This window comes from Haemaphysalis longicornis, unplaced genomic scaffold (assembly GCF_048455015.1).
Source record: "Haemaphysalis longicornis isolate Haplotype H1 unplaced genomic scaffold, Haemaphysalis longicornis Haplotype H1 scaffold_8, whole genome shotgun sequence".
Taxonomy (NCBI): Eukaryota; Metazoa; Arthropoda; class Arachnida; order Ixodida; family Ixodidae; genus Haemaphysalis; species Haemaphysalis longicornis.
In genome coordinates this window covers 44,418,720-44,445,888 of record NW_027526445.1, presented here as the reverse complement: position 1 = coordinate 44,445,888, position 27,169 = coordinate 44,418,720, and the positions used below count along the sequence as shown (strand labels likewise).

At 46.9% G+C, this 27,169-nt stretch overlaps 1 protein-coding gene and 1 non-coding gene across 2 annotated transcripts in view; both read left to right on the top strand.

Annotated features, from left to right (window-relative positions):
- The window catches only part of LOC144148161 (uncharacterized), a 61,427-nt gene that overhangs the window by 22,282 nt on the left and 11,976 nt on the right, over positions 1–27,169 (top strand). The window contains exons 6-11 of the mRNA XM_077679743.1: positions 11,199–11,393; positions 13,748–13,975; positions 16,662–16,768; positions 20,315–20,493; positions 22,738–22,873; positions 26,500–26,658. Coding sequence (XP_077535869.1) covers positions 11,199–11,393; positions 13,748–13,975; positions 16,662–16,768; positions 20,315–20,493; positions 22,738–22,873; positions 26,500–26,658 — 1,004 coding nt within the window. The remainder of the gene's footprint in view (positions 1–11,198; positions 11,394–13,747; positions 13,976–16,661; positions 16,769–20,314; positions 20,494–22,737; positions 22,874–26,499; positions 26,659–27,169) is intronic.
- Positions 7,047–7,118, top strand: Trnat-ugu (transfer RNA threonine (anticodon UGU)). Its single transcript has one exon. It is a non-coding gene; the product is annotated as a tRNA-Thr (tRNA).

Here is a 27,169-nt window from a genome sequence, read left to right as displayed (position 1 = left end):
TCGCCGATGCGGCGTCGTCCGAATGCCCCGGAGGAAAACTGATTGCCGCAGTTCCGGAGGCAAGAACTGCGGCGCCGTCGAAATACCGAAGCCCTTGTCTGTCCCCCGCAAACACGATTGAAGTCCAGGTGGAAGGAATCCCCACTTGCGCCTTGGTTGACACTGGAGCTGCGTTATCAGTTATGGACGAAGAGATTTGCCGCAAATTAAGAAAAGTGAGGACGCCAATTTCCGGTTTTCATCTCCGCACTGCCACAGCGCATCAGGTCGAGCCCCTCGCAGTTTGCACCGCCCGGATTCTAATACAAAATGAGCTGTACATCATCGAGTTTCTCGTCCTGCCAACTTGTTCCCATCGCATCATCTTAGGGTGGGACTTCTTGTCCCGTCATAGCGCCATTGTTGACTGTGCCCGAGCCGAGCTTACTTTACTTCCTCTGTTTGACGCTGAAACGGAGAGTATTGCGCTTTCTTCTAAGTTATGCGCCGCCGACGATTGCACAATTCCGCCAGCTTCTGCCGTTCTCCTACCAGTGACATGTGACACAATTTCCGAGGCAACAGTCGTGTTCACACCGTCTAATGTTTTTTCCGGTCGCAAAGGTACCCCTCTTCCCTACGCCGTCCTTACTATAGAGAATGGGGCTGGCACAATGGCTGTCTGTAATTCATCTCCATCACCTCTAACTGTACTTCGTGGTGAGTCCCTTGGCCGTGTGGAAGCTATTGGCAGCCACCTCGTCGACTTCCCGGATGTGTCACCTTCTCTGTCTATTAACTCAATGAGCCGACCTCTTCCTTTTGACTCTACTGCCTTCGTTACCGCCGTAGATGACAGTCTCGATCCCCTTCAGCGCGACCAGCTTCTGACCCTTCTTCAACGTTTCAAATCCACCTTCGACTGCCAGAAGACTTCTTTGGGTCGCACGACGACTGTCTCTCATCGAATCAACACTGGCTCCCATCGTCCTTTGCTCCAGCGACCGTATCGCGTTTCGGCCAAAGAATGTTCTGTCATCGAAAGCCATGTTGATGAGATGCTCGAGCGTGGCGTCATTCGGCCATCTAATAGCCCTTGGGCTTCTCCCGTCGTACTTGTCACGAAGAAGGATGGATCGATCCGATTTTGTGTCGATTACCGCAGAATTAACAAGATCACTCGGAAAGACGTGTACCCTCTGCCCCGGATTGACGATGCCTTAGACTATCTGCAAGGAGCTGAGTTCTTCTCATCGCTGGACCTGCGCTCCGGTTATTGGCAGGTGCCGATGGCAGACGATGACCGTGAAAAAACCGCATTTGTGACCCCCGATGGATTATACGAATTTAACGTAATGCCGTTCGGGTTATGTAATGCGCCCGCCACTTTTGAGCGCATGATGGACGATATTCTGCGTGGCCTCAAGTGGAAAACATGTTTATGTTACTTGGACGACATCGTTATATTTTCTCCCGATTTCGACACCCACCTTTCTCGTCTAGAGCAGGTTTTGCAGTGCCTAACGGCTGCCGGTCTACAGCTAAACCTTAAGAAGTGCCATTTTGCGGCCCGCAAGCTGACGATTCTAGGTCATGTGGTTTCGAAGGACGGTGTGCTCCCTGACCCTGCCAAGCTACAAGCTGTTGCCGACTTCCCACAACCGACCACTCTAAAAGCCCTGCGCAGTTTCATTGGCCTTTGTTCATATTTCCGGCGATTCGTTCCAAATTTTGCATCCGTTATTGCACCTCTGACAAAGCTCCTTGGCGGCAACCATGACTTGTCTACCTGGTCCCCTGCATGCGATCAAGCCTTTTTGACGTTACGTCGGTTGCTCACCTCACCCCCTATACTGCGCCACTTCGATCCTCGTGCGCCCACCGAGATCCATACTGACGCCAGTGGCGTAGGGTTGGGAGCCGTACTTGCCCAGAGGAAGCCAGAATTTGAAGAGTACGTCGTTGCCTATGCGAGCCGCACGCTTACAAAAGCCGAATCCAATTACTCCGTCACGGAGAAAGAGTGTTTGGCCATCGTGTGGGCTATTGCCAAGTTCCGTCCCTACCTTTACGGCCGTACCTTCGATGTCGTGACAGACCATCACGCCCTTTGCTGGCTGACATCACTGAAGGATCCCTCTGGTCGCCTTGCCCGATGGGCTCTACGCCTCCAGGAATACGACATCCGCGTAATATATCGGTCTGGGCGAAAACACAACGATGCGGACGCCCTGTCCCGTTCACCTCTGGGCACGGATACAGCAGACCTTACCGCCATTGACTCTACCCCGACATTGCAACCGTTTGAGGACATGGCGAGGCAACAGCGGCAGGATCCTTGGATATCCTCACTCTGCGACCTCCTTTCCAATCCTACGCTGCATACCGCTCCCCGGGCGTTGCGACGTCAGGCTGCGCACTTCGCCATCCGTGATGGACTTCTTTATCGCCGCAATTATCGTCCAGAAGGACGCAAGTGGTTGCTCGTGATCCCTCGTCACTTGCGGACTGCCATTTGTGAAAGCTTCCACGCGGATGTGCATTGTGCCCACACAGGCGTGTTTAAGACGTACGAAAGACTGCGGCAGCGCTACTTCTGGAGAGGCATGTACACCTTCGTGATGAAGTTTATCCGGGCATGCGAAAACTGCCAGCGTCGTAAGTCCCCGCATCAACAACAAACCGGCCCAATGCAGCCTTTACCCTGCCCAGCGCGCCCTTTCGACCGGATCGGCATTGACTTATATGGGCCGCTGCCAGCTACTGCTGCCGGCAACCGTTGGGCCGTGGTTGCTATCGACCATCTTACGCGCTACGCTGAGGCCGCTGCGCTACCGGCAGCCACGGCGAGCGAAGTTGCTTCTTTCCTACTACATCGTTTCATCCTCCGTCACGGAGCACCACGTGAACTTCTGAGTGATCGAGGGCGTGTCTTTTTGTCGGAAGTCATAGAAGCTCTCCTGGAAACATGCAAGGTGACTCATCGCACCACTACTGCCTACCACCCGCAGACGAACGGGCTGACGGAGAGGTTCAACCGCACTCTTGGCGATATGCTCGCCAAGTACATTTCTTCTGACCACTCCAACTGGGACGCGCTTCTTCCGTTTGTGACGTACGCGTAGAACACCGCGGTACAGTCCACCACAGGATTCTCTCCTTTTTTCCTCCTGTACGGTCGAGAACCATCCTGCACTCTCGACACAATCCTCCCCTATCGTCCTGATGTTTCGGAGCACACGACTATTTCTCGACTCAGCAGCCACGCCGAAGAATGCCGCCAGATTGCCCGCGCCTTCACTTCTGAAGACCAGTCACACCAAAAACATCATCATGATGGCGACCGCCCAGAAGCAACTTTTTCTCCCGGCTCCCTGGTATGGCTTTGGATACCGACTACTACTCCTGGTCTCTCCAGCAAGCTGTTATCCAAGTATCACGGCCCCTACCGCGTCGTCGAACGCACGTCGCCTGTCAACTACGTTGTCGAGCCGCTAACCCCGTCTTCAGACCTCCGTCGCCGAGGCCGCGAGACAGTCCACGTGCAGCGCCTCAAGCGTTATTATGACCCTGTTGTCGTGGCGTGCCCCTAAGTCGCCAGGGTGGCTCCCTTCGCCGCGGGGGGTGATTGTAGTGTGAAGAGGTGACAGTGGTCAAAAGCTCTATGCTATCTCCTACCCTATCGAGGAGATTGGCCGTCGTGCAATAACGGCAAGGAAGATGAAGCACCGGTGAACTGGACAGGCATCATCTTCAGCGTGGACCGCGAGAAGAGCGCGTGAGAGCCAGCCGTGTGCCCCGCTTGCTTTGGATTGCCTTCTCTGAGCATCCTGCCGCATTTCCTTCCGCAATAAACCCATCTTACAATATATATATACATACTGCAGTTGGTGAGGTTAAGATTTTTAAATATAATTAAGAAAGAAAGAAAGAAAGAAAAACACGCTCCGAGAGAAAGGACCTAACCCACGCCTTTCGATTTCATCTCGAATGCCTTGCCAACTCGGCTATCTGGGCGACTGTGTTCTCCTTCACTTTCTTGGGTATTTATATTTACTAGAACTGTATCTGATGCTTGAGGGTGGTAGCCAGCGCCACTCTGAGTACACGGGGAGAAGGGGATATTCTTTTCAACCCGCGGGGCGTGCCTCGAACGTCTACAGCCTGTAATGAGCGGGTAAGGGTCGCGAAAAACCCTCTGATGCTATCTTGGCATCAACGCTGCCAGAACCGATACCCTCGCTAGGCTTTCGCAGACTAATATAGTTAGGAAATAAGGGGCTCGTTGACGAAATAGAGAAGGACAGGCCGTCAGTCTATAACGCCAAAAGAGGCAGAGGGGTATGGTTAGGCTCTTTTTTTAATGTGGTTAGCAAAATTAACATTTTTTAATGTACGTAAGAAAGAAAGAAAGAAAGAAAGAGAAAAAGAAAGAAATAAAGAAAGAAAGGGAAAAGAAAGAAAGAAAGAAAGGAAGAAAGAAAGAAAGAAAGAAAGAAAGGAAGAAAGAAAGAAAGAAAGAAAGAAAGGAAATAACGCGCGCAGAGTGGAGACCGAACCCACGCCTTTATATTTGATCTCGAATTCCTTACTAATTCGGCTATCTGGGCGACTGTGTTCTCCTTCAGTTTCTGCTGTATTTAAATTTACTAGAACTGTATCTGACGCTTGAGACTGGTAGCCAGCGCCACTCTGACTACACAGGCATAAGGGGACCTTCTTTTCAACCCCCGGGGCTTGACTCGAACGTATACAGCCTGTCATGAGCGGGTAACTGGCAGCAAACCCTGGTATGCTTCCTTGGCATCAAGACTGCCAGAACAGAGGCCCTCACTATGCATGCATAGAATCAGAATGGGAAATGAGGGGCTCGTTTATATAAGACAGAAATAAGGGTTGGCAGTCACGAAAACCGCGGAAAGCAAAGGGGAGTATATGGTAGATCATAGAAACAGATAAATAATTTTGAAAGAAAGAAAGTGGGAGAAAATGCCCGCCGGGTGGGAACAGAACTCACGACATCCAGAATACCGATCTGGTGCGATGACCACTACGGTACCGGCGGAGCTATTTTCCCCTACACTTTATGGGGTATTTATGTTAGGGTATTTTTGTTTCTTGTTTTCTCCACTTTCTTTCCAAAATATCTACGTTTTTATGACCTACCGCATACTCCCCTTTGCTTTCCGTGGTTTTCTTGACTGCCAATCCATATCTATATTATTTGTGTGTGTGTGTGTGTGTGTGTGTGTGTGTGTGTGTGTGTGTGTGTGTGTGTGTGTGTGTGTGTGTGTGTGTGTGTGTGTGTAGTGAAAGGGGGATGGTCACCTCTGTGACCATCTGTAGACACAGATAGTCACAGAGGTCCCGAACTGCAGAGGAAGCCGACAGACGATCACAACCAAAGTCGTGCAGACAGAGCTTGTTCGTTCTCACCTGCGGCTGTTTGTCTGCCAGCAACATGGCGACGAATGGTGGCACATAGCCATTACAAGGGATTGGAAGCAGTTCCTAATAATGCAGCCCGCGTTACCTCATTACAACTGCTCCCCGGTGATTAAAGCGCCATCCTAGCCCCTCACGGGTGCCACGACACTAGGGGATCATAATAATACCACTTCAAACGCTTTGCCTGAATTGTCTCCCTCTCCGTAGACACAGATGGTCCAGAGGTCGAGAACCGCAGACGAAGCCGACAAACGATCACACTCAAAGTCCCGCAGACCGAAGTTCTTCGTTCACACGTACCGGTGGTTGTCTGCCAGACATGGTGATGTCTGATGGCACATAGCCATTACAAGGGATTGTGCGCAGTTCCTAATTATTGCAGCCCGCGTTACCTCAATACACTATTTATAAATATATAACTATATATATATGAATATATATATACATATACAGAAATATATATATGGCGCTGGCTAGCATCCTCGAGCGTCAGATACACTTCTAGTAAATATAAATAGCCCAGAAAGTGAAGGAGAACACAGTCGCCCAGATAGCCAAGTTGGTAAGGCAATCGAGATCTAATCGAAAGGCGTGGGTTCGGTCCCCACTCTGGGCGCGTGTTTTTCTTTCTTTCTTTCGTCTGTATATTTAAATAAAATGTTAACATCATTAACCATAGTGAGAAAAACAGCCTAACCACACCCCTATGCCTCCTTTGGCGTTCTACACTGCCGACCTATCTTTCCATATATATATATATATATACAGAAAGATAGGTCGGCAGTCTACAATGCCAAAGGAGGCATATGGGTGTGGTTAGGCTCTTTTCTTTTTCACTACGGTTAATTAAGTAAACATTTTTTTAAACATACAGAAGAAAGAAAGAAAGAAAAACACGCGCCCAGAGTGGGGACCGAACCCACGCCTTTCGATTACATGTCGAATGCCTTACCATAAGAGGGCTTCCCGCCAGTAACCCGCTCATGACAGGCTGTAGACGTTCAAGTCACGCCCCGGGGGTTCAAAAGAAGGTCCCCTTCTCCCCGCGTAGTCAGAGTGGCGCTGGCTACCACCCTCAAGCGTCCGATACACTTCTAGTAAATATAAACAGCCCAGAAAGTGAAGGAGAACACAGTCGCCCAGATAGCCGAATTGGTAAGGCATTCGAAATGTAATCGAAAGGCGTGGGTTCGGTCCCCACTCTGGGCGCGTGTTTTTCTTTCTTTCTTTCTTCTGTATGTTTAAAAAAATGTTTACTTAATTAACCGTAGTGAAAAAGAAAAGAGCCTAACCACACCCCTATGCCTCCTTGGGCATTGTAGACTGCCGACCTATCTTTCTGTATTTCCTCAACGAGCCCCTCATTTCCTTACTATATTATTCTGCGAAAGCCTAGCGAGGGTCTCGGTTCTGGCAGCCTTGATGCCCAGGTAGCATAAGAGGGCTTCCCACCAGTAACCCGCTCATGACAGGCTGTAGACGTTCGAGTCACGCCCCGAGGGTTGAAAAGAAGGTCCCCTTCTCCCCGTGTAGTCAGAGTGGCGCTGGCTACCACCCTCAAGCGTCAGATACACTTCTAGTAAATATAAATAGCCCAGAAAGTGAAGGAGAACACAGTCGCCCAGATAGCCGAATTGGTAAGGCATTCGACATGTAATCGAAAGGCGTGGGTTCGGTCCCCACTCTGGGCGCGTGTTTTTCTTTCTTTCTTTCTTCTGTATGTTTAAAAAAAATGTTTACTTAATTAACCGTAGTGAAAAAGAAAAGAGCCTAACCACAACCCTATGCCTCCTTTGGCATTGTAGACTGCCGACCTATCTTTCTGTATTTCCTCAACGAGCCCCTCATTTCCTTACTATATATATATATATATATATATATATATATATATATATATATATATATATATATATATATATATATATATATATATATATATATAGTGAAAGAAGTCGACTGACACGTTTCCCGTTTTTGTTGCCAACAGTTTCGGAATTAGAAACTCATTCTTCACGGCTGTATTTTAATTTCTCACATTGCGCCTTTATACAAAAACTTCTGTGAGGGAGGGTTACTTCCCTCATCCCTGCAGGAAAGGTCGCAGGTGAGGGGTGTTTCAAACAGTTTGAGCAAGTGAGCATTCCGATTGGCTTAAAAGGTGGAAAGTGAGGGAAGGGGAAAGAACACGGACGAAAAGGCAGCACGAAAACACGTAACAAGAGGCACACAAGCAAATACAAGATCAAAAACAAGAGTGAGTCCTGCGCGCTCCGCAAATGGTGTAACAGTAGTCAGCGGGAAGGGAAAAAGGGCAAAAAAAAAGGGGTGGGGGGGGGATGAAGGGATACGGACATAAGATGGCGGTACAGGCATAGATCTTCGATTCGATCAAACTGCAAGGCCGCATGCATGCACGGCCCGCCCAGTCGACACATGGTCCCCGCGCCATGCTCAGAATTTCCTGTCCCATTTTCGCTTTTGTGTTACTACTGATTAAACCTACAGCAGCTCTCGTCTTGGCGCCACTTCGCCGAAACCGAGTGGCGCAGCAAAGCTTTGCTACGCGGCCAGCGAGCCGCGGAACAAGTAACACTGGGATTTTGTTTCGTTTGCAGCGCATTCTTCGGCCGTTTGTCTATCAGTGGTGCGGCGGTCATAATTCAGGCCGCTGTGCGTCGGCGGGCCCGCGGGGCGCACTCACAGCTGTTCAAGGTCACTGATAAGACGGTGGCGGTTGCCGAACGGGCGGGGAAGGGGGGGGGGGGGCGTTCTACCCGTTTGTTTTGCTTGACTTGGTCCCTAAAGCGGGGTTTCCTTTTTTCCTTCTTGCTTTCTTTTTAAGTTGTATGCATGGTCCCGCTTCCGCGCTCACCCACTTCATTGCCCGCAAGGTACCGATATTTCCGTCTAAGGCGCAGCTTTTTGTCGCAAGAATGAGAGGCGGCCCGGGTCCTCATTGATGCAATGGGTGAATGCCTGGAATTTATGTATAAAGTAGAACTCCCTCTACTCGCGTTCGAGGGAAGAGCGGAATCCGGACTGCAGGAGAGTGATTCTGATATGCTCAATGGAATGGTCCGGCAGGCGCATATGTTTGGAAAATGGTAGATCCGGCTGTGAGGTGACGTGGGATTTGTGGTTGTTGAATCTGAGTCGGAATGCATTCTCGGTCTGGCCAATATAGTCCTTGCCACACATTTCGCAGTGCAGTCTGTATACGACGTTACTGGAATCACAGTCGAGGCTTTCTTTTATTCGGAAGGAAAATTTGCTTTTCCCAAGCAACGTTGCGTGATTTTAAAGACAACAGTAATCAATTAGGCTCTACAATGAGGAAAACAGATGAAGTAATGATTATTTACCAGCTACTTTCCCACCTAGCCTTTATGTTGTCCGAGGGACTACATAAAGGAACCCCCAAGGGTTATGCTGTCTGCGGAATATGCGATCTCCCGCTTCTTTTTTTGTTGTTGAAATCGCACTATTCTCTCTGGAACCGCTTATTACCATAAATGTTAAATGAAACGCCTAGAGTTAGGCCTGCGTACCGGCGGTACCTTCCATACATCAGCAGTGGGCGTGTTCAAAAATCAGTGGGGCACTTTTTTGCATGAGTTGTAGCATTCTAAAAAAATCCTGCAGTGGCTACGTAAACGCCACCTCTGAATAAGATTTTTTTTTTTGCACAGTAGGCGTAATTTGTTAGCGGCCCCCTTCTCGAGGTTCTGGGCCAAAATTTTGTTAATTGTGTGCTGTATTTAACACTCTGCAACTTTATAGTTCTCTGATTACTGCAATTGATTTTGAGATAGATATTGCACATGGGTGCGTCACCATGAATACGGCGGCATTCCTCGTGATTCGTTCCCTCCGCTACATTGCAGAATGTTATAACGGAGCATGCCACTGCAAATTGAAAGCGTGATAGGACGAGTGAGTAACGAGACCTAACTCTGGGTAATGCGCTCTTTAATCAGTAGAAGAGAGTAACCTCCTTCCTTCAGAATCAGAAGCAGGAGAAAGGGTATTGCAACTTACAGTAGTCCGTGAGATTGTAACTTCCAAAACGAAGCAGCGCTGAAGGAAAAGAAACAGCAAAACAAACAGAAAGGATGAGCTCGGGGCAAATGGGACAGTGGTGGAGTGGCCTTTTTTTCTGTGTTTGTTACACTGCAGGCGATGGATTTTAGTCCCTGTCTTTCGGAAGTTGATGTGGTATTGATCAAATCTTCGTTTTATTAACAAAGTCGAAAACACACATTCGCGTTTAATACAAAATGACGTAAATCGTCTCGACATGAACGCAAAATAAAGCTCTTATGTAAAGTATGGTATACACTTCGAAATTGTGTGTGGTTCGCAGTCTTTGGAAACCAAGCATGTGTTTTCATACTAAGCCCTGTATATACAAAATTTACTTTCATCATCCATTCAGAAAAGGCTAGGCGTTCTTCAGGGCTGGATATTCCTCTTTTTGTGAGAAATATGGAATCGGTAGAAAGTAAAGGAAAAGAAACAGACCTGCACGGGTCTGCGTTCGGAGCATCAGTGTTTCTGTGGCTTTTTTGGTGCAGTGGGAGGATATTAGCTCTAACCAGTAAGAACTTTCGCAACATCCAACAGCACATTATCACAGCGCTGGTAAGTCAATGGGCGTAGGTTTCTAAGCCATACCGTAGCTCACACATGTTAGCTACCGTGTGGCGTAGCAACAACTTCTTGTTAACAGCTAGGCAAGCAAGAGTCTAATAAATGTACGAAACCAATTTAAACCTTGATTCACTGCGGGTAATCGCGGTTAAGGTTGATTTGCTTTGAACAATTGCGATTGCCCAACATGCTTCGTGCACGAAGAAGAAAACTGCTTTGCATAATTTGCTTTGGTAAACCTAAAAGCACCGCTCCCCGTTTCGGGACATCGCGTGTTTCGGTCCAGGCAAGTCCATAAAGTCTACACCTGGTTTGCGTTTTGACGCGAGAATATAATTTGCAGCATCTGCGGAGGCGCGCCGACGGTAACAGAGCGTAAAACAACAATGAAAAAATGAAAATCTGAAAACTGCTCTAGAAGTTTCCTTAGAGTGCTGGCTACTCACAGCGATGAGGCAGACAACAGTGAGCGCCGTCATGCCCTTCCGAAAACCCGGAGGGCAGTGCGGACGCGTGCAGCCGATGGCAGCTCATAGGATATGATTCACACTTCGCAAATGTGTTATTTCAAAATTTCTCTGACGGGAGCTTGAACATCACCCTTCCGTTGTCAGTGTTACCGCTGTTATTGCCAGAAATTGGTTGTAATGCTGGAGCAATGTGCGAGCACTTGCCAATTCAGCCCAATGTTGCCTCCCCTCACCTATTAGTTGGCTGTGAGATGGCGGGCTTTGACGCGCCGAAGTTGCACCTGAGCGATGAGGGGGGCCACAGTAGAGGGCCGCAGAATACGTTTGACCACGTGGAGTTCGTAAAGAGCGCCGAAATGTTTAAGTCTGGAGTTTGTTTCACTTCGGCTGCATCAGAAAAGAAGCTCCCCAGGGTGCTGATCAGTTGGTGCTAGTTGATAATCATTTTATGATGGTGGTGATGATTATAATAATGTTGGGAAGAGATGTCAAGCTGAAACCAGCAGCTTTCAGGCTAATTACTGTGGCAGGTGGCTTTCGTTGTAATGTCGGTCCTGCCCGTATCGTCTATTTTAACGTCGACAATGATGAGGTATCACCCAAGTGCTTTCTTGAAGGAACTTGTAGATTTGTTTCTTCTATTTTTCCCAGGCTGTCACTTCGAAGACAATGAACTCTCTGGTATCATCAAGAGCCCTCTATATCCCGGCTTCTACCCACTCGAGGCTTACTGCGAAGCCAAAGTAGAAGTTCCCTATGGTAATGTGATCGGGTTCCGCATTGAAGACATCGATCTGTGCCCACGTGCAGGCAATGTCCTAACTTTCATCGATGGAGAAGGTCTTGGTGAGGAACTTCTTATTTCTCAGTTTACCTTACAAACTTAACAGCATCCGCCGGTTATTGAACGGGCACTGAATACGTATGTATTTTTTTGCCTTGAGCGATGTTTCTTATCATAGGAGTGGCATTGGCATGAACAAAAAAATCCCGTCCACGCTCGGTTTTGCCTACTGTTGTACTTATGAGACGATATAAACTATTCAATGAGCGAGAAGGCCGTCCTCCCTGAAACGCAACACAAATTTGTCGGTAGCACCACAGTAATTTCATTCTCACAGGTCAGAATGCCTTGCGTAGTGCGCGCCTCACTAATAAGAAAAACAAAATGCGCGCCCTCTGCAACAAAACACCTAAGCATGCGCATAGATGACCATATAAGAAATAGAGACGGTGGCGGTGACGGCGCCTGCTGTTCTGCTACTGCTTTTCTTTTGCCTACCTTCGCTCTCCGGCCGATTCTGCTCCATTCGCCCAGTTACTGGTCAATCCCAACGCAGCCAGCCAGGGATCTCTACGCGTCACAGAACATTCTGCGACGTTTAATCGGGGAATAATACATTCGTATTTGTTAGTCATTAGAGACGCTTTGAAGTCCTCGAAGATTCTTCACACCAACCCTATGATTCCGATTGTTTCAAGCAAGCGGCTCGTCAGCAAAATGGCCCGAACCAGTGTACCGTGATGCGGCCGAATACCGCCATCTGAACGCCTACGCTCGGGTGGTCAGTGCAACTCCGCTATCGCTTCCCTCGCACGCTCACCGTCTTTACTGCACTACCTCGTATTTCTCGTTGTTTCACCATGGCCGCTTGCTTCATATATCGCAGAATTGTGTAATTAAAGGGTGAATGAACGTCTAAATAAGGTGCAAAATGTATTCGATCGCCTCAAATGTTGGCACAACCTAACCGTCGTCACACTTTAACCTATCGCGTCGTTTCGCGTTTACCTAAGCTGCGGTTGAAATTTTGGGTTAGAAAATTTAACAGCCACCAATTACTGAGTAGGTGTAAAGGTTAAACAGAGGCTAAGTATTGATTTATCGGACCAGTTTCTTGCTAATACGGTGTTAAAATACCCACCTATCTCGGCCGTATCATACACACCCGAATCACTATAGAACAGTTCCTAGTATTAAGACCGTACAGCGGTCACAAGCAAGTGCGGAAGTAACAACACGTCAATATGGGTCGAGCGTAATGGAAGCCCGAGTTTACACCTGTGAGACAGAATTAGTTTAATAAATAATAAAAACTTTTCTACTTACATGTCTAGGCTGGAAACTTCAGAATGCCAAATGATTTTTTCTTCTATTTCTGAATGACTGCGAATGGCGATGTTTCCTTAGACAAGACAATCTTCGAGGCTGAGTCTGACAGCAGCATTCGATGTCTATTTACTGTGAGAAAATTTTATTACAGGCATTATCCCTGAAACTTTATTCCAGGTGACAGTAGTGGTAAAAAACTATTTTCATAATTGTGTATAATGCCTAATACACATGTTTTATCCTCTTTATCATTTTTATATTTACTAATCGCTAATCGTACGTGAGCTACGTAATAAAAAATGAGAGTGTGTTAGTCGGGCTGTCCCTCCTTTAGACAGTTCCGTTAGCTTTAAAGGAAGTTCTTTCAACCTTCCGCTTAACGGTTCTTATATACTGTTGCGACCGAGTGGGGCACCCCATCCGAGCTCCGTGGCCTCCGAACTACGAGTGGTAGCGTGTATGATGCGAGCGGCCAGCCGCTGTTGCAGCCGTGAAGAAGTCCAGAAGCCGTAGGCTAACGTAACTGTTTACTTCATAGCGAGAGGTGAGCCGAAGCCAAAGAACAATGCCCCGATAGGCGAAGTTACAATACAGGACTCGAGCAGAGCGACAGCATGGATTCATTGCTCAAACAGGAATGAATTACAGCGCTTGCGGGGGTCTATTTATACCCGAAAGCGGTAATGGTCAAAACGCCAACAAGCGGCAACACGCCACGAACGTCACAGACACACACAACGCTCTCTCCAGAGTTCGTAAGTCGTCGGTAGCCTCGGCGCACGTTGAGTCCGAGAGAGAGGAGAGAGGAGGACTCCGCTGAGTTCGCGGGGCCCCTGTGTCCTTGAAGAGCGTTCAGACGAGCCTCGCCGGCAGCCGCCGAAGTTTCGAAATACGCCGAAAGCGAAGCGTCTGACTCGGCTTGTCGAAACTTGTCACCGACATGGTGGCGCCTGTTTTCAAAGGCGCACGCAGTGGCTTCAACGCACAGCCGAGGAGTGAAGCGGGAAAGTACGGCGGCACTGGCCGATTGGTAACAATACCCACTCTCAGCATTGAACATTCCCTTCAACCTTTCTCACTAGCGTAGGCGGACGTAAGCTGAAAGTGGTGACGCCAGAAATCGAAGAAAAAGAAGGCAGTTGGAATGGAACAATCATCAGTCCTGGCAGGAAGGTGACCGTGGTCTTTTCCGCAAGTTGCCAACGTGGAGCCAAGAATCGGGGCTTCCACATCACCTACGAGGCGCAGCCTTCAGAAACATCTGGCGGCAAAGATACCAGTACTTCCGCTGACAAGATAGGTGGCCTCGATCAAGGTTTGTGACACCTCTGCTTCGTTTAAGCATTTCCCCCCGCAACGAGCATGTTAAAGTTTCAGTAAAGGAGCTTCGTGGCGCAATGGTTTGGTGCAATGCTTTGGCGATGTATTCGCCCTTATAGATCACATTATTTTTGCTTTGCTTGATAAATGTGCCTCAAATTATAATGGCCTGCCTCACCTTTTCCATCATTTTGAGATGCCGAATGATTTTCCGGCACAATGCTGGGCCTTACCACAGCATTTGAGCGAGGGGGGCGGGGGGGCAACCCAAGAGGCGGAGCAAAACTTTGAACAGTGAAGTATAGCTGGTTTGTGAGCGTGATCCGTAGTCCAGGACACCGCTCGTGCGGCCCGCCGTGTTCTCCCTTTCAGCAAGCCAATGCTGAATACGGACGTTCGAGCTGCCCCAATCAGTGCAGCACTGCTCGGGCGATACATGAGGTAATAGATTAACTTCCGTGCTCGACTGGCTCGGTAGACAGCAAAGTAGAGTGTAGCTCGGGAGCCGTGGTGCGCACAGAAGCGGCAGTATATTGCGGCGTGGGTGGCCTGTAGATACACGGCACCCGGATCATCTAAGGCGGCCACCAATTCTGCCCCCTATCCTTTACGGAGTCACACCAGCCCCGTCGAAAACCATGCGCAAGGAGAGGAAACAAAACCGGCACTTCTGTCCTTTTGGCCTAGCCATCATGAGTGTATGTCCAACTCGCAAAATGTTGCAGTAGCCAATGCGAATGGGTGACGAGAGTTGCGTTTGAATTTTTCGTCTGTGAACAAGTTCATTCTTAATGATGCTGAATAAAGTGCGCACACTGTGTACGAAAACCGCTGTTTCTTGAGTGCACAACTGAGTGGGAAGAGTGTTAGTTATTTAATTCTTAGACAGTCGACGCTGCAATGAATAATATAAACCAACTACAATGAACATGTAAATTGGCAGTTATTCAGGACACATAAACAGCACGGATCGTATTCAAATTGCGTTAATAGGCATGTCCTTTTTTATTGTAACTGAAAGGACAAAATGATCACAGGAAGGACACAGCACTCCTGCAGTCCAATGTTCGGGTACAATATAATAATCACAATGGCGCATTCAGTTCATCTTGCCGCCGAAGTGGCGGCCCCGATGTCTGTGCACAGGTGACCGTTTTGAAAGGAGATGTCACTTAACACGTAACATTGCCTGCTTTTTTTCACGTAGTTTCTTTCTCGTCGCTGCAGTAATTTATATGTAGATTCAGTTTGAGAAATCACTGAACCGACTCGCTTATTTTCGAAATGCTCGCTGTAAGGCGCGCTTTTTTGCCCCGCCTTGAGGAATATGCGGTGGACTGCGGTAATAAGGTGCACTTGCAGCTTCCGTTGCCCTTGTTTACCTGTGCGCAATCACAGCGAACAGTTATCTGTGGTGTTTGGGCGTGGACGTAGGCATAACTTTACGTTTAAGGTGGAATAACAAACTAATTCGGAAATAAAAAAAAAAGTTTTAACACCATTTCGGACGCACATTTTACCTCACTAAGAAGACGTTGCAGTTGCAGTTTTTCTATTGTTATTTTGCGGTCGGTATTAAAGGCTAGGGAATGGTACAAAAATTTCTTCGGGATTTAAACATTGCCTGTTGTTGCTGCGCATGATCCGTGGAAAAGGCTTCCCACCCTAATGCAATCGACAGGTAGTATTTACAAGAGAAAATAGAACTCCAGTAACGCAACTCTGGATCTGGACGAATCTGAAGGAGGTTAATACCTGAGGATAGGTGCATGCCATGTTCCCTCGATGTTCCTTTTATCTTTTTAAGTAGGATTTAAGACCTACCGGATGTACCACAGGCCTTTTCAAAGTATTTCAATGGCATCGCTGTTAATCAACAGCTCTCACTGTATTTCATATTTCGTTGGAGGTATAGTCTAGAGTGTTTTGCACTTCGTTGAAAATTAGTACGTCTGAACCGGTCCCCGGATGGTTATGCTAACTAACCTGGTCAACTTGAAGTAAACCGTAACTAAACAAATCCGGCCATATTTAAACCTTTCTTTACACGCACAGCAGCCAGCACGATAATAAGACCTCACCACCAAATTTAACATCTGTCTTATCCAACGTTCCTACCTACGAATTTCCACACATTTATTACGTTCTTGCAACTTTTGTTCCTCGTACGCCAGTACGCCGAGAAATCTCGAAAGTTTATCTAAGCCTCATTTATAAATAAATCTCGCATGCCAGACAGGTACGGTATTCCGATTAAATCTATCTTCCTTTTCTTCATCTCTCCCTTCTTGTGTGTAAACCGTTCAGCCGGAAGTCATTTTTTTAGAAGCTTGTCCCGAACTTCTCCTGTGATTACCAAGGAAGTTGCTAATTCTTTACCTAAGAAGTGTGTTTTTCCTCCGCTTTCAGAAAACCCATACAACCGAAGATAAATATAGTACGCTCCTAAAACGGGTTGAGCACGCAGTCATTTAATGCCCGGAAAACCATAAAACTTGTATTTGAAGAAACGCAGAAAACCCGTATTTCGCGTTGTTCTCGTGTATTTCTGGTTGGTTTTCTTTTTCGCTTTTTTTCTCAGAAGATACAGACGTATAATAAAAGGCGTGATTTCTGGTCCCTCGGCCATTTATGATTTCCTACGTGTCTCTGACATTTACTGTAGTGTTTCTCATCCATAGGCGCATGTGGGAAGCCGGTGCTTGCCAATCCAGGCGACGCAACAAATCAAGAAGGGTCAAAAATCGTTCGTGGCAACGATGCCAAAATCGGCGCCCACCCGTGGCAGGTGAGAAGTACTCGTTTAATTTTGTGCTTGGGTTTGTGCCTTCTGCGAAACAGATTGCGTGAATAGCCCCCGTCATGTGATACCTGAAATTTGGTTTTGAAGGTAATTTCTTCAAACGTACTTTCGTCGTCAGGGAGCCTTGATGGTGTATGTTCCTCCCGCCAGACTTGACGTTTTCCTATGAGTAGTCAATGTAGCAGAAACCAGTCCTACTTTATCGGTGATGTTGCAGTCAATCCATACTCTTTTGAACGTAAAAAGCAAGCGAATATATGCCCAAACTGACCCTGGATCGAGCCACACGTCATGACCTCCTGTGAGATATCAATTGTGAAAGTGCTGCAAGGCGTTACTGATGACACGCTTGTCCATGCTGTAATTAGTTCGTCACATCCTCTATGGTCCCTCTCATTTGCTCTGCTGCCATGTAACAAGAGAATTGTGGTCATGGTCCACTTCTTGTGTAAGAGGGCTTCACTGAGAAGAGAGAGAGCAAGTGGGAGTGTGTGGGAGAGAGAGTGGGAGAGAGAGAGAGAGTGTGTGCTCCTTGAGAATGGGTCAAAGAACCAAGACAATTTGCCCTGCAAACCAACCAGCATGTCGTTGTGAAACAAGGGCGAGGTCTAAAACCGCACAAGGGGGTAAGGAACGCAAATTCGCTTCGAAAACCAAATCTTTACATACCAAGAAAAATGATAATAGCATCACTCTTTCCAGAACTGGAAATGGGTTGTGTCTAATTCAATTTGCTGCGTTGTGTTAGATGTTAGAGATCCACTTTTATTTATTTGTGCCGAAAGACAATGACCCCACCATTGAAAGAGATGGGCATTGAGGATGGCTTTATTTGTTTCAACCGTGTTCTCTTATAAATTTGCATATACTTCGATGAACTGAAATTAGACTCCCGTTCCCACGTCTGGGCAGAAAATAACTGGAAATCGCACGATCAGCTGTTGATAAATTAACGACGCAATACAGTCGCACAGACCAGCTTTCGGGCATGCTGATATATGCGAGGTGCCAACTTCTGGCTGACAAAAGAATAACTGCTTGTTTACGGTTTTCTATCTGTACGTTTCGAAACTGTGTTTTCGTGCCAAAGAATAAAACACGAAGGACTAAACAAGGGCGTCAGGTCATAGACATAGTCTTACCGTTGAACAGAACATCCCAACTTCTACCAGCTAGAGAAGACAAGTATTTTTGTTGGAGGGATCGCGCGCAAGGGTAAATGCATCTCGCAATAGTAAAGACAGTCTTAAAGGCGTGAATATCCCCTTCCAGAATCCGCACCCAAAAATGGTTGCGGTACCCCCCCCCCCCCTCTGCCGCCTCCCTTTCCCCATTAGAAAAAGAAATCAGCGGATGCCCCGCGGTACGCGGATATCAGTTCGCTACCTTCTCCATACGAGACGAATGCTGTAACTCTACGCGATAGCTGTAGTTACAAGAGTTTCCTTACAAACATTTTATTGTTCGCAAAGAAATTTTATATTGGAACGCACTGGCTTATATATCTCTTAATTGAAGAACAGTTAACTTAAACTCCACGCAGATATTGTTCCATTGGTCTGGCTCTTCTGCGGTCTGTTCGTTCAGCTTAATTATCGCAGTGAGCGCCTGTCCATCTTTGAATATTCTTTGCATCATGGAGCCATAAACAATTTTTGGCTATTATTTACCCTCCCGTGTTCGGAGCAGAGTAGTTTACATGTATCTTATTTATAAATAAGTAAATAAACTTACCGGACCTTCTGTTCCCTCCTGCCCATTTTTCTCTTCTCCATATTTCTCTTCTTCTCTTCTCCACAAGTTACTAATCGGGACTCCATATTTTCCAGGAGCTTTGCTGATTAAATGACATGGCCCAGATCAGTGGGTGTTCTAGTGAAATCTACATATAAACCTTGCTCTCTTGCACGTCCTTGTGGACTCGGGTTCGAAGGTCTTTTCTCTAGCGTATCTTATCTGCCGTAATTTAGGCAGGTGGAATAACACGTTCAACGTTCATGAAAACAAATGAAGGCATGGCTTTTCAATGTATGGAGACGTCCATTTGCTATTACTTGTTCATGCCAGAGTGTTTTCAGAGCGTTATTATGTTCAAAAGTAAGCATACGTGCAGTTCCCCTGTCTGCAGCATGAACGCTATCTCTGAGCGTGAAAATAAAGCAAGGAACGTTAGTACATCTGTTTAATAAAATCGCGTCTGGAAGAACTAAAAACATATTCCCTTTAGAGGTTGGGGACCGCCTGCGGTGTAAATATGGCTTAGACATTCTTGCATGCATAAACACCTACGGGGTTGCTTCCCTGTTCTGAGACTGAATAATCGATGACCTTCGTCAGTTTCGCTCACGCGGAAAATGACGAGACTGTGGCTATGATTTTGTGCGATGCGGCTATATCGAAGGCAAGCAACGCGAAGGCAAGCAATGCAGGTTACTGCGCAGGTTTGTTATTTAATCGGCCTACCCATCTGACATTGATTGATGGCAGGGATTAACGCGCCGACGAAACGCAGGCGATGAGGCGCGCCGTAGTGTATGGCTCTGGAATAATTTTGACCACCTGGGGATCTTGAACGTGCGCCGAAATCTCGTACACACGGACGTTTTGGCTTTTCGCCTCCATCAGAAAAGCGGGCGACGCGGCCGGGAATCGAACCCGCGACCTTGTCCTCAGCAGCGCTACCCACCTGACATGATGCAACTACATCTGAGCGATGTCTATGTTGCCCCAGAAATCATTAATTAATACCCTACAGCGCCAACATTGTGGCTCCACACTTGCGCCTAGCAACCATCTTCGCGAGTGTGGGATGGGACATGCACAAGCGGTCTCTGTCGTACTGCAAAGCGAAATGATTGGTAGCTCCCACGTGGGTCACTCGCACTCAAATAGCTTTCACCGATGCCACAGGGTTATTTTTCGATGAAAAAGTCTCTATCTAGACAGCTCTTTTAAATCACTGTGAGAGCACGAGAAAGGACTGACACAGAAATCAGTTTGCAATACGACAGGGGCTCCGCAGCAGCTGCCGGCTGACAGATGACGCCAGTTCTATGTGCTGTTACTGCTGTAAACGCCTCCACGCATCACTCACGTGCTCCATTTTACGATATGCTGATTTCTAAGAAAGTGGAGTCGCACTCTGCTAAATTTGAAATGTGCCGCTCAACACATTGAACGCACCAGCCATGCTACTCCCATTGTTTTTTTTATTATTACAATAGATTAACTCAGCCAGTTCTTTGTGAACTAGAAGCCCCTAGAATCAACGGCTTTTTTTCTACGTGCACCTAGACTATTACCAGCACATACGAGCTTGATTCCGGCAAAATACTCACCGAAAAATATACAATAATTTGCATTGGGGCTATTGTAATCGGGAGTGAAATATTTCTTCGCCACTAATGCACTGTTCTTTACGCAATCACGTGGATGTAATCTTCTCATCGGAGTAATCGTATCCAGGCCATTGTTTGGTGTGGAGAGATATTTCGTACCATGACGGCTGCCTCTTCGTTATCTCCCTTGCAGGTTCTTTTGAAGCACGTGAAGACCGACGACGCGTTCTGTGGTGGAAGCCTTATCAGCCATCGCTGGGTTCTGACAGCGGCGCACTGCTTCAAGCAGTACAGCCGCCACGACGTACGTGTAGTCCTCGGGAAGCAGAGTTTGGTCACCAGGGATGACAATGAAATCACCCTGTCCATCAAGTGAGCGCAGTTTAGATATATCTTATGCCAGCGTGGCAAGGTGCGCTTTAGTAGGTACACAGAAAAAACTTTCCGAGTTGCTGCTGTGCTTGTGGGGTAGGCAGGCTTTAGGCGATCACATGATAATTATACCCAGACGGTGACGGTCATGTTTCATGATTAGGAAACCACAGGACGATTTGGCGCAGGTTTTTTTTTTCATTGTTGAAAACCTGTTTACCTAGCTAAATGTTCGATTAGTCGGGCACTTATTAAAAATTGTTAGTTTTCGATGCCAAGCGAGACGCACCCCCCGTTTAAAAGCCATTTGGTTAAGTGTGTTGGTGATTCGGAACTTTGATTGCCGGCTGCTGCAGATGGTGTGTGCGGAAGAACAAAGGGGGCCCTTTGATGTGGCCGCGTGTACAGAATGAGGTTCTTCGGTGAGAACTCGCGCTGTGTAAGATAACTAAGCCAGCTGCTAGCCATCTTCACAGAGATGCCACTTGATCTGCTAGTGTCATATCACGTGCGCGTGTTCGTGTACGCGGATTTTATCAGTCTGCACCTCCTTACACAAACTGCAAGTGCACAACGTAATGATCACGAACTGCGCAAATTCCGGTCAAGCGTGCTCACATTCTGTCATGCCACCGAAACGAGAGAAAGAGCATTCATTATCGCTACCCCGAACAAGGTATGCCGCTTTAAAATGTTTCAAACAATCCTCAAATATTCCAGAAATGTGTTATATTGTTCTTCCTTTTCAAACCGAAGAGCCATCTATGAGCACGGGCACAGATTTTGTGCTCGACGCGTTCTTACACATAATATCGGCGGAGCACGGCACCCTCTGCTATTCCCTTTATTATTCCCACTTTTAGCACAATTTAACTGCACCACTACACACATTAAAACGATTTGGGCACTAGTGAAACTATGACAAAAAAAGCTGATTAATTGGTGAGTATGAGATGGAAGTGTGAATTTATATTGGCAGTAACGGACGAGTGCGAGGTAAGGAGCTATGACCAAGTCCGACAGTTCAACACGAGGTATACTAAGTCGCTGAGACAATCAACTTCTTTTACCAATTACGTGGCTTTACAATAAGGTAACAATTTCCTTATTTTTTGTGAAAAGTGGGATCATTATCTTCACTCTACGGGCAACCAGAATACGTGCCATTCGCGCAGTGGACGTTGGAACGAAGATGGCAGTTGCGGGTCGGCGCTGCCGCTTCATCAATAGCAAGCTCCACTGAAATCTCATCCAAGCTGCTGTTTTTTTGTATTGATTGACTGATCTAGAGTTTAACGCACAGACACTACACCAGAGGTATGTGGCACGCCGTAGTCGAGGGCTCAGGAATAATGTTCCCCACCTAAGGATGTCTAATGCGAGTGCACCGTAATTTTGCCTTCTATCAGAAAAGTTCCCACCTCTGCTTTAATTTTTTTTGCACCGGGGGCATTTTCTTCGCTTTGTTTTCTTGTTTGGCGACGGCTGTGAAAATCACCATAAAGCTGCGGAAAAATACCTCTGGACTACACCACTTATTGCCAAACCTAGAACCACAAAATGCGATCGACAAGAGCATTGGCGAACCGCACCACCAGTTTGAACCCGGGGTGGCGGCAATATATGCTAGATCGATCCTAGATGCCTCTAGGGGGTACGGTGTAGAAACACTTATATAAAGGCGGCCGTCCTTCATGTGACAGTATAATTGTCGTTTAACGTACCTCAAATTGCTCTCGCTTGCTCCCTACCCCGGTTTAATCTTATTGATTAATAGCGATCCTGGCTCGTGAGTGACCGAAAGTGGTTAGTTCGGGTATGTAAAAGCCAAAACATACTGCTCCCATGCAAAATGGCCGTATGGGAGAAGTATCTGTTTTTTACACGCAAACGGCCGAACGGCTTTGATTTAAGAAATCAATTTTTTGGAGCGTAAAAATAAACAAATTCATTTGTAGAAGATATGCGCCCGTATGTTGTGGCTAACAGTAACGAAATATTTCAGTTGAACACAACCCCTGGCCGGTGGAGCATTTTATATTATTGTGTCCTTCGTTCAAAGTAGAAAGCAGTGCGTAACCTGGCAGGAGGTACGCCTAAGCACAATGACGTGGCATTTCCGAAACTTCTTTTTGCGTCTCGAAGCGACGGCATAGTCTTACGTTACAAGCCAGCTACAGTACAATGTGTTTTTCTGACAAAATGAGCAGAAGTTAAGTATCAAAATATCTTAACCGTGCGCAGGAAATTGGTAATCCACCCTGACTTCGACAACCGCACGCTAAACAACGACATCGCTCTCCTCGAACTACGGGCCGCCATCCAGTACAGTGCACGCTTCAGCCCAATCTGTCTTGGTGACGCGCAGTTCATAGAGCAGGTAAGTTTTTCATCATATTGTAAAAGTGCGCAGCACTTAGGGACCCGGATTGTTGTCCGCCCAATGTCGCGGGGCGTAACGCAAGTGAAATGACGCGTACTTACTAAGCCAAGAATAATTTGTTGTTGTCGGAAAACCAATGAGGCGACAGGAAATGGGGAGTATTTATTTACTCAGTAATTTAAAGAGAGAAAAAGAAAGAAGGATGGGAAAAAAAACTAAAATCAACTTATTCGAGTAGTGCTAGCACGGCCGACAAACGGTCTCCGCAACAAACGAGAGGACGGTGTGACACACGTTCCTATCGCCAGGGCGTAACTTTTTTGTGCCCCGAGAACAAAAATCACTCGAAGCGTTAATGACAATCCTAGGCGTCGCAGGTTAGTCTCCAGCAGCCCATGCCTATTTAGGAAGTGGCCAGAAATAGAGCAATTTATGGGGTTTTTCAGCCTGAACTGATTAAAACAGATAAACAAGCGCAAAACAAAAAGAAAACCTAAACGCCGAAACAGACAATCTTCTCACACGCACATAAATAAAAGTTCAATTCAAAAACAACTGAGAACCACAGAAAAACCAAAAGAAAATGCATATAAACAAAAGACACACCCAAGGATCTCGCAATCAAAACACAAGCACAACACTGGAGAATCATTGCTTAGCACTTCCGACAGCTCCCACGTTGAGTAGAACTCCATTCATTTCTTTATAAGGCACTGTTGTGTAGTTGGGCTTGACAAAATTGGGGTGGGGTGTCGCGCTACGCTACCTCAGGAGCATGTTCCTGCGCCCTGTAAATACCTGTTTCAAGTATTGGAAAAAAAATATGAAAATAAAAAACGCGCAGGTGCATGATATTTCTATATAAGACGGCCTACATTTGCCATTGAAGTATGTCTTCAAACCAATGCGACTACGTTCAAAAGTGAAGCCAACTTTAATAGCGTTGGTGTCAGCCTAATCAATGTAAGCTGGCTTTTCCGCATTCTGTTTCGCAGAATGAAGCATGGCCGTCTACGGAGAAAGTAGGATTACATAAAACGGCTTTAATTCTTGCTTTATTTAAAATATTCGCAAAACAATGCGTGAAACTTAGCTTGTAATACCGGTGTACTATCAAGCTGAGTTTCATTTCCTTGGCGTAATTATTTCACAGGTAGGTTGCACAGCTCTGCTGTTTCACCTTGACGTACACTGGATAGAACTGGGTTTCGTATTTTTTGTGATCGTCCTTGTGTCGCCCGGCATACCATACTTGTCTTTGCAGGCAAGGAAGATTTCTACACTAGAGGTTCTCAGAAGAAACGACTTGAAGCACGAAATCTCTCTTTTGGTATAACGAGTGGTAGAACCCAGGTCGAGGGTACTATCAACCATTTCAACACAAAAGACGCGACACGATCCTAGTGCGGGCAAAGACGTAAGGTAGGGAGCTTCCCTTTATTGGGGCAGCATATATGACAGACGGCGTTCATAGTTTAAAACGTTAGGGTGATTGCTATAGTGTCAAACTGAATAAGAAGTTGGAAACGGCAGATACGTTTATTGGATCTCACTGCTAGCATGATTCCAGTTGACATGACTGCTTAAATATGTCAGTGCCATTAACATAGTCTGAATATGCCGTTACTTGAATGACAATAAGTGTTAGTTCGGTATTTTTACCTCTTGAGAACAAAATCGATGCGGTACTGCTCGAGAAAAATGTCCAAATCACAAAATCACCTAGAACTTGAAGACAGCAGTAAAATATGCTAGGGGGACAGTTCCCATCATCATCATCATCATCATCAGCCTATCTACACCCACTGCAGGGCAAATGCCTCTCCCATTATTCTCCAATTAGCTCAGTCCTGTGCCAACTGTGACCAATCGCACAAACAAGGTTCTGTGACGTCATGGAAAAGTTGCGGAAAATTGGCTAGGGGTCGCGACTGCTTCACACGTTTTCTTTGATATCTCCGTTATTTGTTCGAAGATTGCGATGATATTGGCATCATTGTTATCGGGGCTAAGCAGTCTTTCTAATAAACCCAACTTGTATTTTGTCTTCATGGTTCCTTTAAGAACGCGAAACCTACAATAAAAAACATGTAATTGAGAAGCTGGGTATGATTAGTTCCCGTGATTGATGGTTTTTATCTTCTGTGCCATTAAATCATATTTATACTGTCCTAACTTCCCCGGCCTGGCTGTGTAACATAAAAATCGCGGGCAAATCTGAGAAGCCCTTTAGACGGGGGAACGTCGAGAGTGAACCACTCATCCCGAGAATGCAGCATCGGCACCCGTCGTCTGCTCCGGGCTTCCTTCTAGGGCTTCGTTTCAAGTGCGGTATGGCTTGCAACTAGTGCAGTATTAATTAATAACTGCTGCTAAAATGTCCAGCACGTCTATTTATTTACTTTACGAAAAGATATTTGCAGTTTTTAGATTATTTCTGATGATAATACGATTTTAGTGCGCCGAGTCCGTAGAAGACCATGTAAACTATGGCAGCGCTCTTGATGCGTCATCTGTTGCGCTGCTCCGCAAGCTGCATTTCCTCCTCGTCATAGAGTCACATTAACACGCCTCCCGCCAGATCTCTCCCAGCACTGGTGATTACACTCCTCAAATACTTCTTCCTCTGTGCATATGCCCGTGTCTTTCCATTTCGTATCTTTACTCCTTTTCCCCAAGATTCACGTTCGCCCACTTGTGCCGCAGACGCCGGTGCTCATGTGACTGTGTTGCGGCCGTGCTTTTCTTTCGTAACAATTTCTGTCTCCCCCCTTGACTTCCATTCCGGTAACCCCGAGTGTGGTCCTTTTGAGTCATGACTTCCCGAAGAGAGCACAACACACGCTCATTCGACCGAACTTCGCTACAAAGAGAAGCTCGGGCGGATATACCTTGTTAGCCGCAATAACGCCTTAACCCTCTATAAAGAGCAAGTTGGACTCCAAAGCGTGTGGTAAAAAGGGGAGGACTTGAGAGGGCGCTCTTTGGCGGCGACGCATGAAATAAGAATGAGGGTGAGGGGTGCGAGAGATGACGCCATAGTCGCACTTGGCTCCCTCGTCCTGAACCTTCGCCAGACGTTCCGCGCTGTTTTCTTTCTGCCATCGCTGCTGCGTTCAGGGCACCGCTTCCGCGAAAGCTAGGTAACCACTGCAAGAGTCTCTAGTTTCAGTCTTTGTAGAGCAACGTGTTTGAATTCAAGTGACGTCGCATGGACAATCGTTGTGGGTGTCATTTACAGCTTCGCAGTCCAACCACCTTCACCGCCTGGATTGGAGACAAATTCTTTTTGACAATTTCTCTCTCCCGAATGACTTCCATCCCGGTATATCACGTGTTCATCAGCTGGCTGTGCACGTGGTCAATACACTTGTATCTGGACCTTAGCCTCTCAGACTTCACGTAGGCAACAGGGTCCCAGGGGCGCCATGTTCATTCTATTCATGGTTTGTTTCCTTGCTACTATCTTTCTGGCTTTCTCCAAGGGTGCAGTTGGTTTTTGAGCTTCCCTATTTCGGTGGTAATCCTTTCGGTTTACCATAGCAAAGCTTGCCGTTGCGGGGCCAGGATGAATGACGCAATCTCGGCGGGGTTGTGTGACACCATGTTTGCTGCCCGGACAGATGGTGTTCCGCTCCCCAACGCCAGTGCTGGGCTTCGCCAGCGGCTGGGGCCGCGTAAACATCAAGGGCCCGCGACCAGAGAACCTGCAGGAAGTGCGGCTGCCCGTGCTGAGCAAGCAGGTCTGCCTGGAATCATCGAGCGCTGCCGTACGGGAAAAAGTAAGCCTACGACCGATACACTATGAGTTAATTTGCAGCATACCACATGATTGCCCATTGCATTCTTGGCGCCGGTAGTAGCTGAAATATTGCGGGTCTTAAGGATGATTGATTGGTTTGTGTTTTGAGAGCCAAATGCGAAAATAAATCACTGTCTTTTCCGTGACATGTGCCGCAAAATTGTTTCATTCTTTGTACTACAACGAGGAATGGGGACTAAACTGTACCTTGATAAAGCGGTACAATAAGTCAATATATTATTATTATATTGCAGCATGTCAAAAAAACTCCAAAGCGGTTTTAATGACTGCACTCTACTGAGTACACGGAGAGACAACAATGGCGACACAGCTGGAGCAAAAGCACCGGCATAAGGCCGTCATTTTTTTTAGTTTTCTTTCGCGCCAGCGTTAGGGGTATTGACCACATCGCCACTGTAATTAGTGAAGCTGGGCTGCTCCAGTGGGGTGGAAGTAAAATTGACATTAAAATATGTGATGGCAAGCGCAAG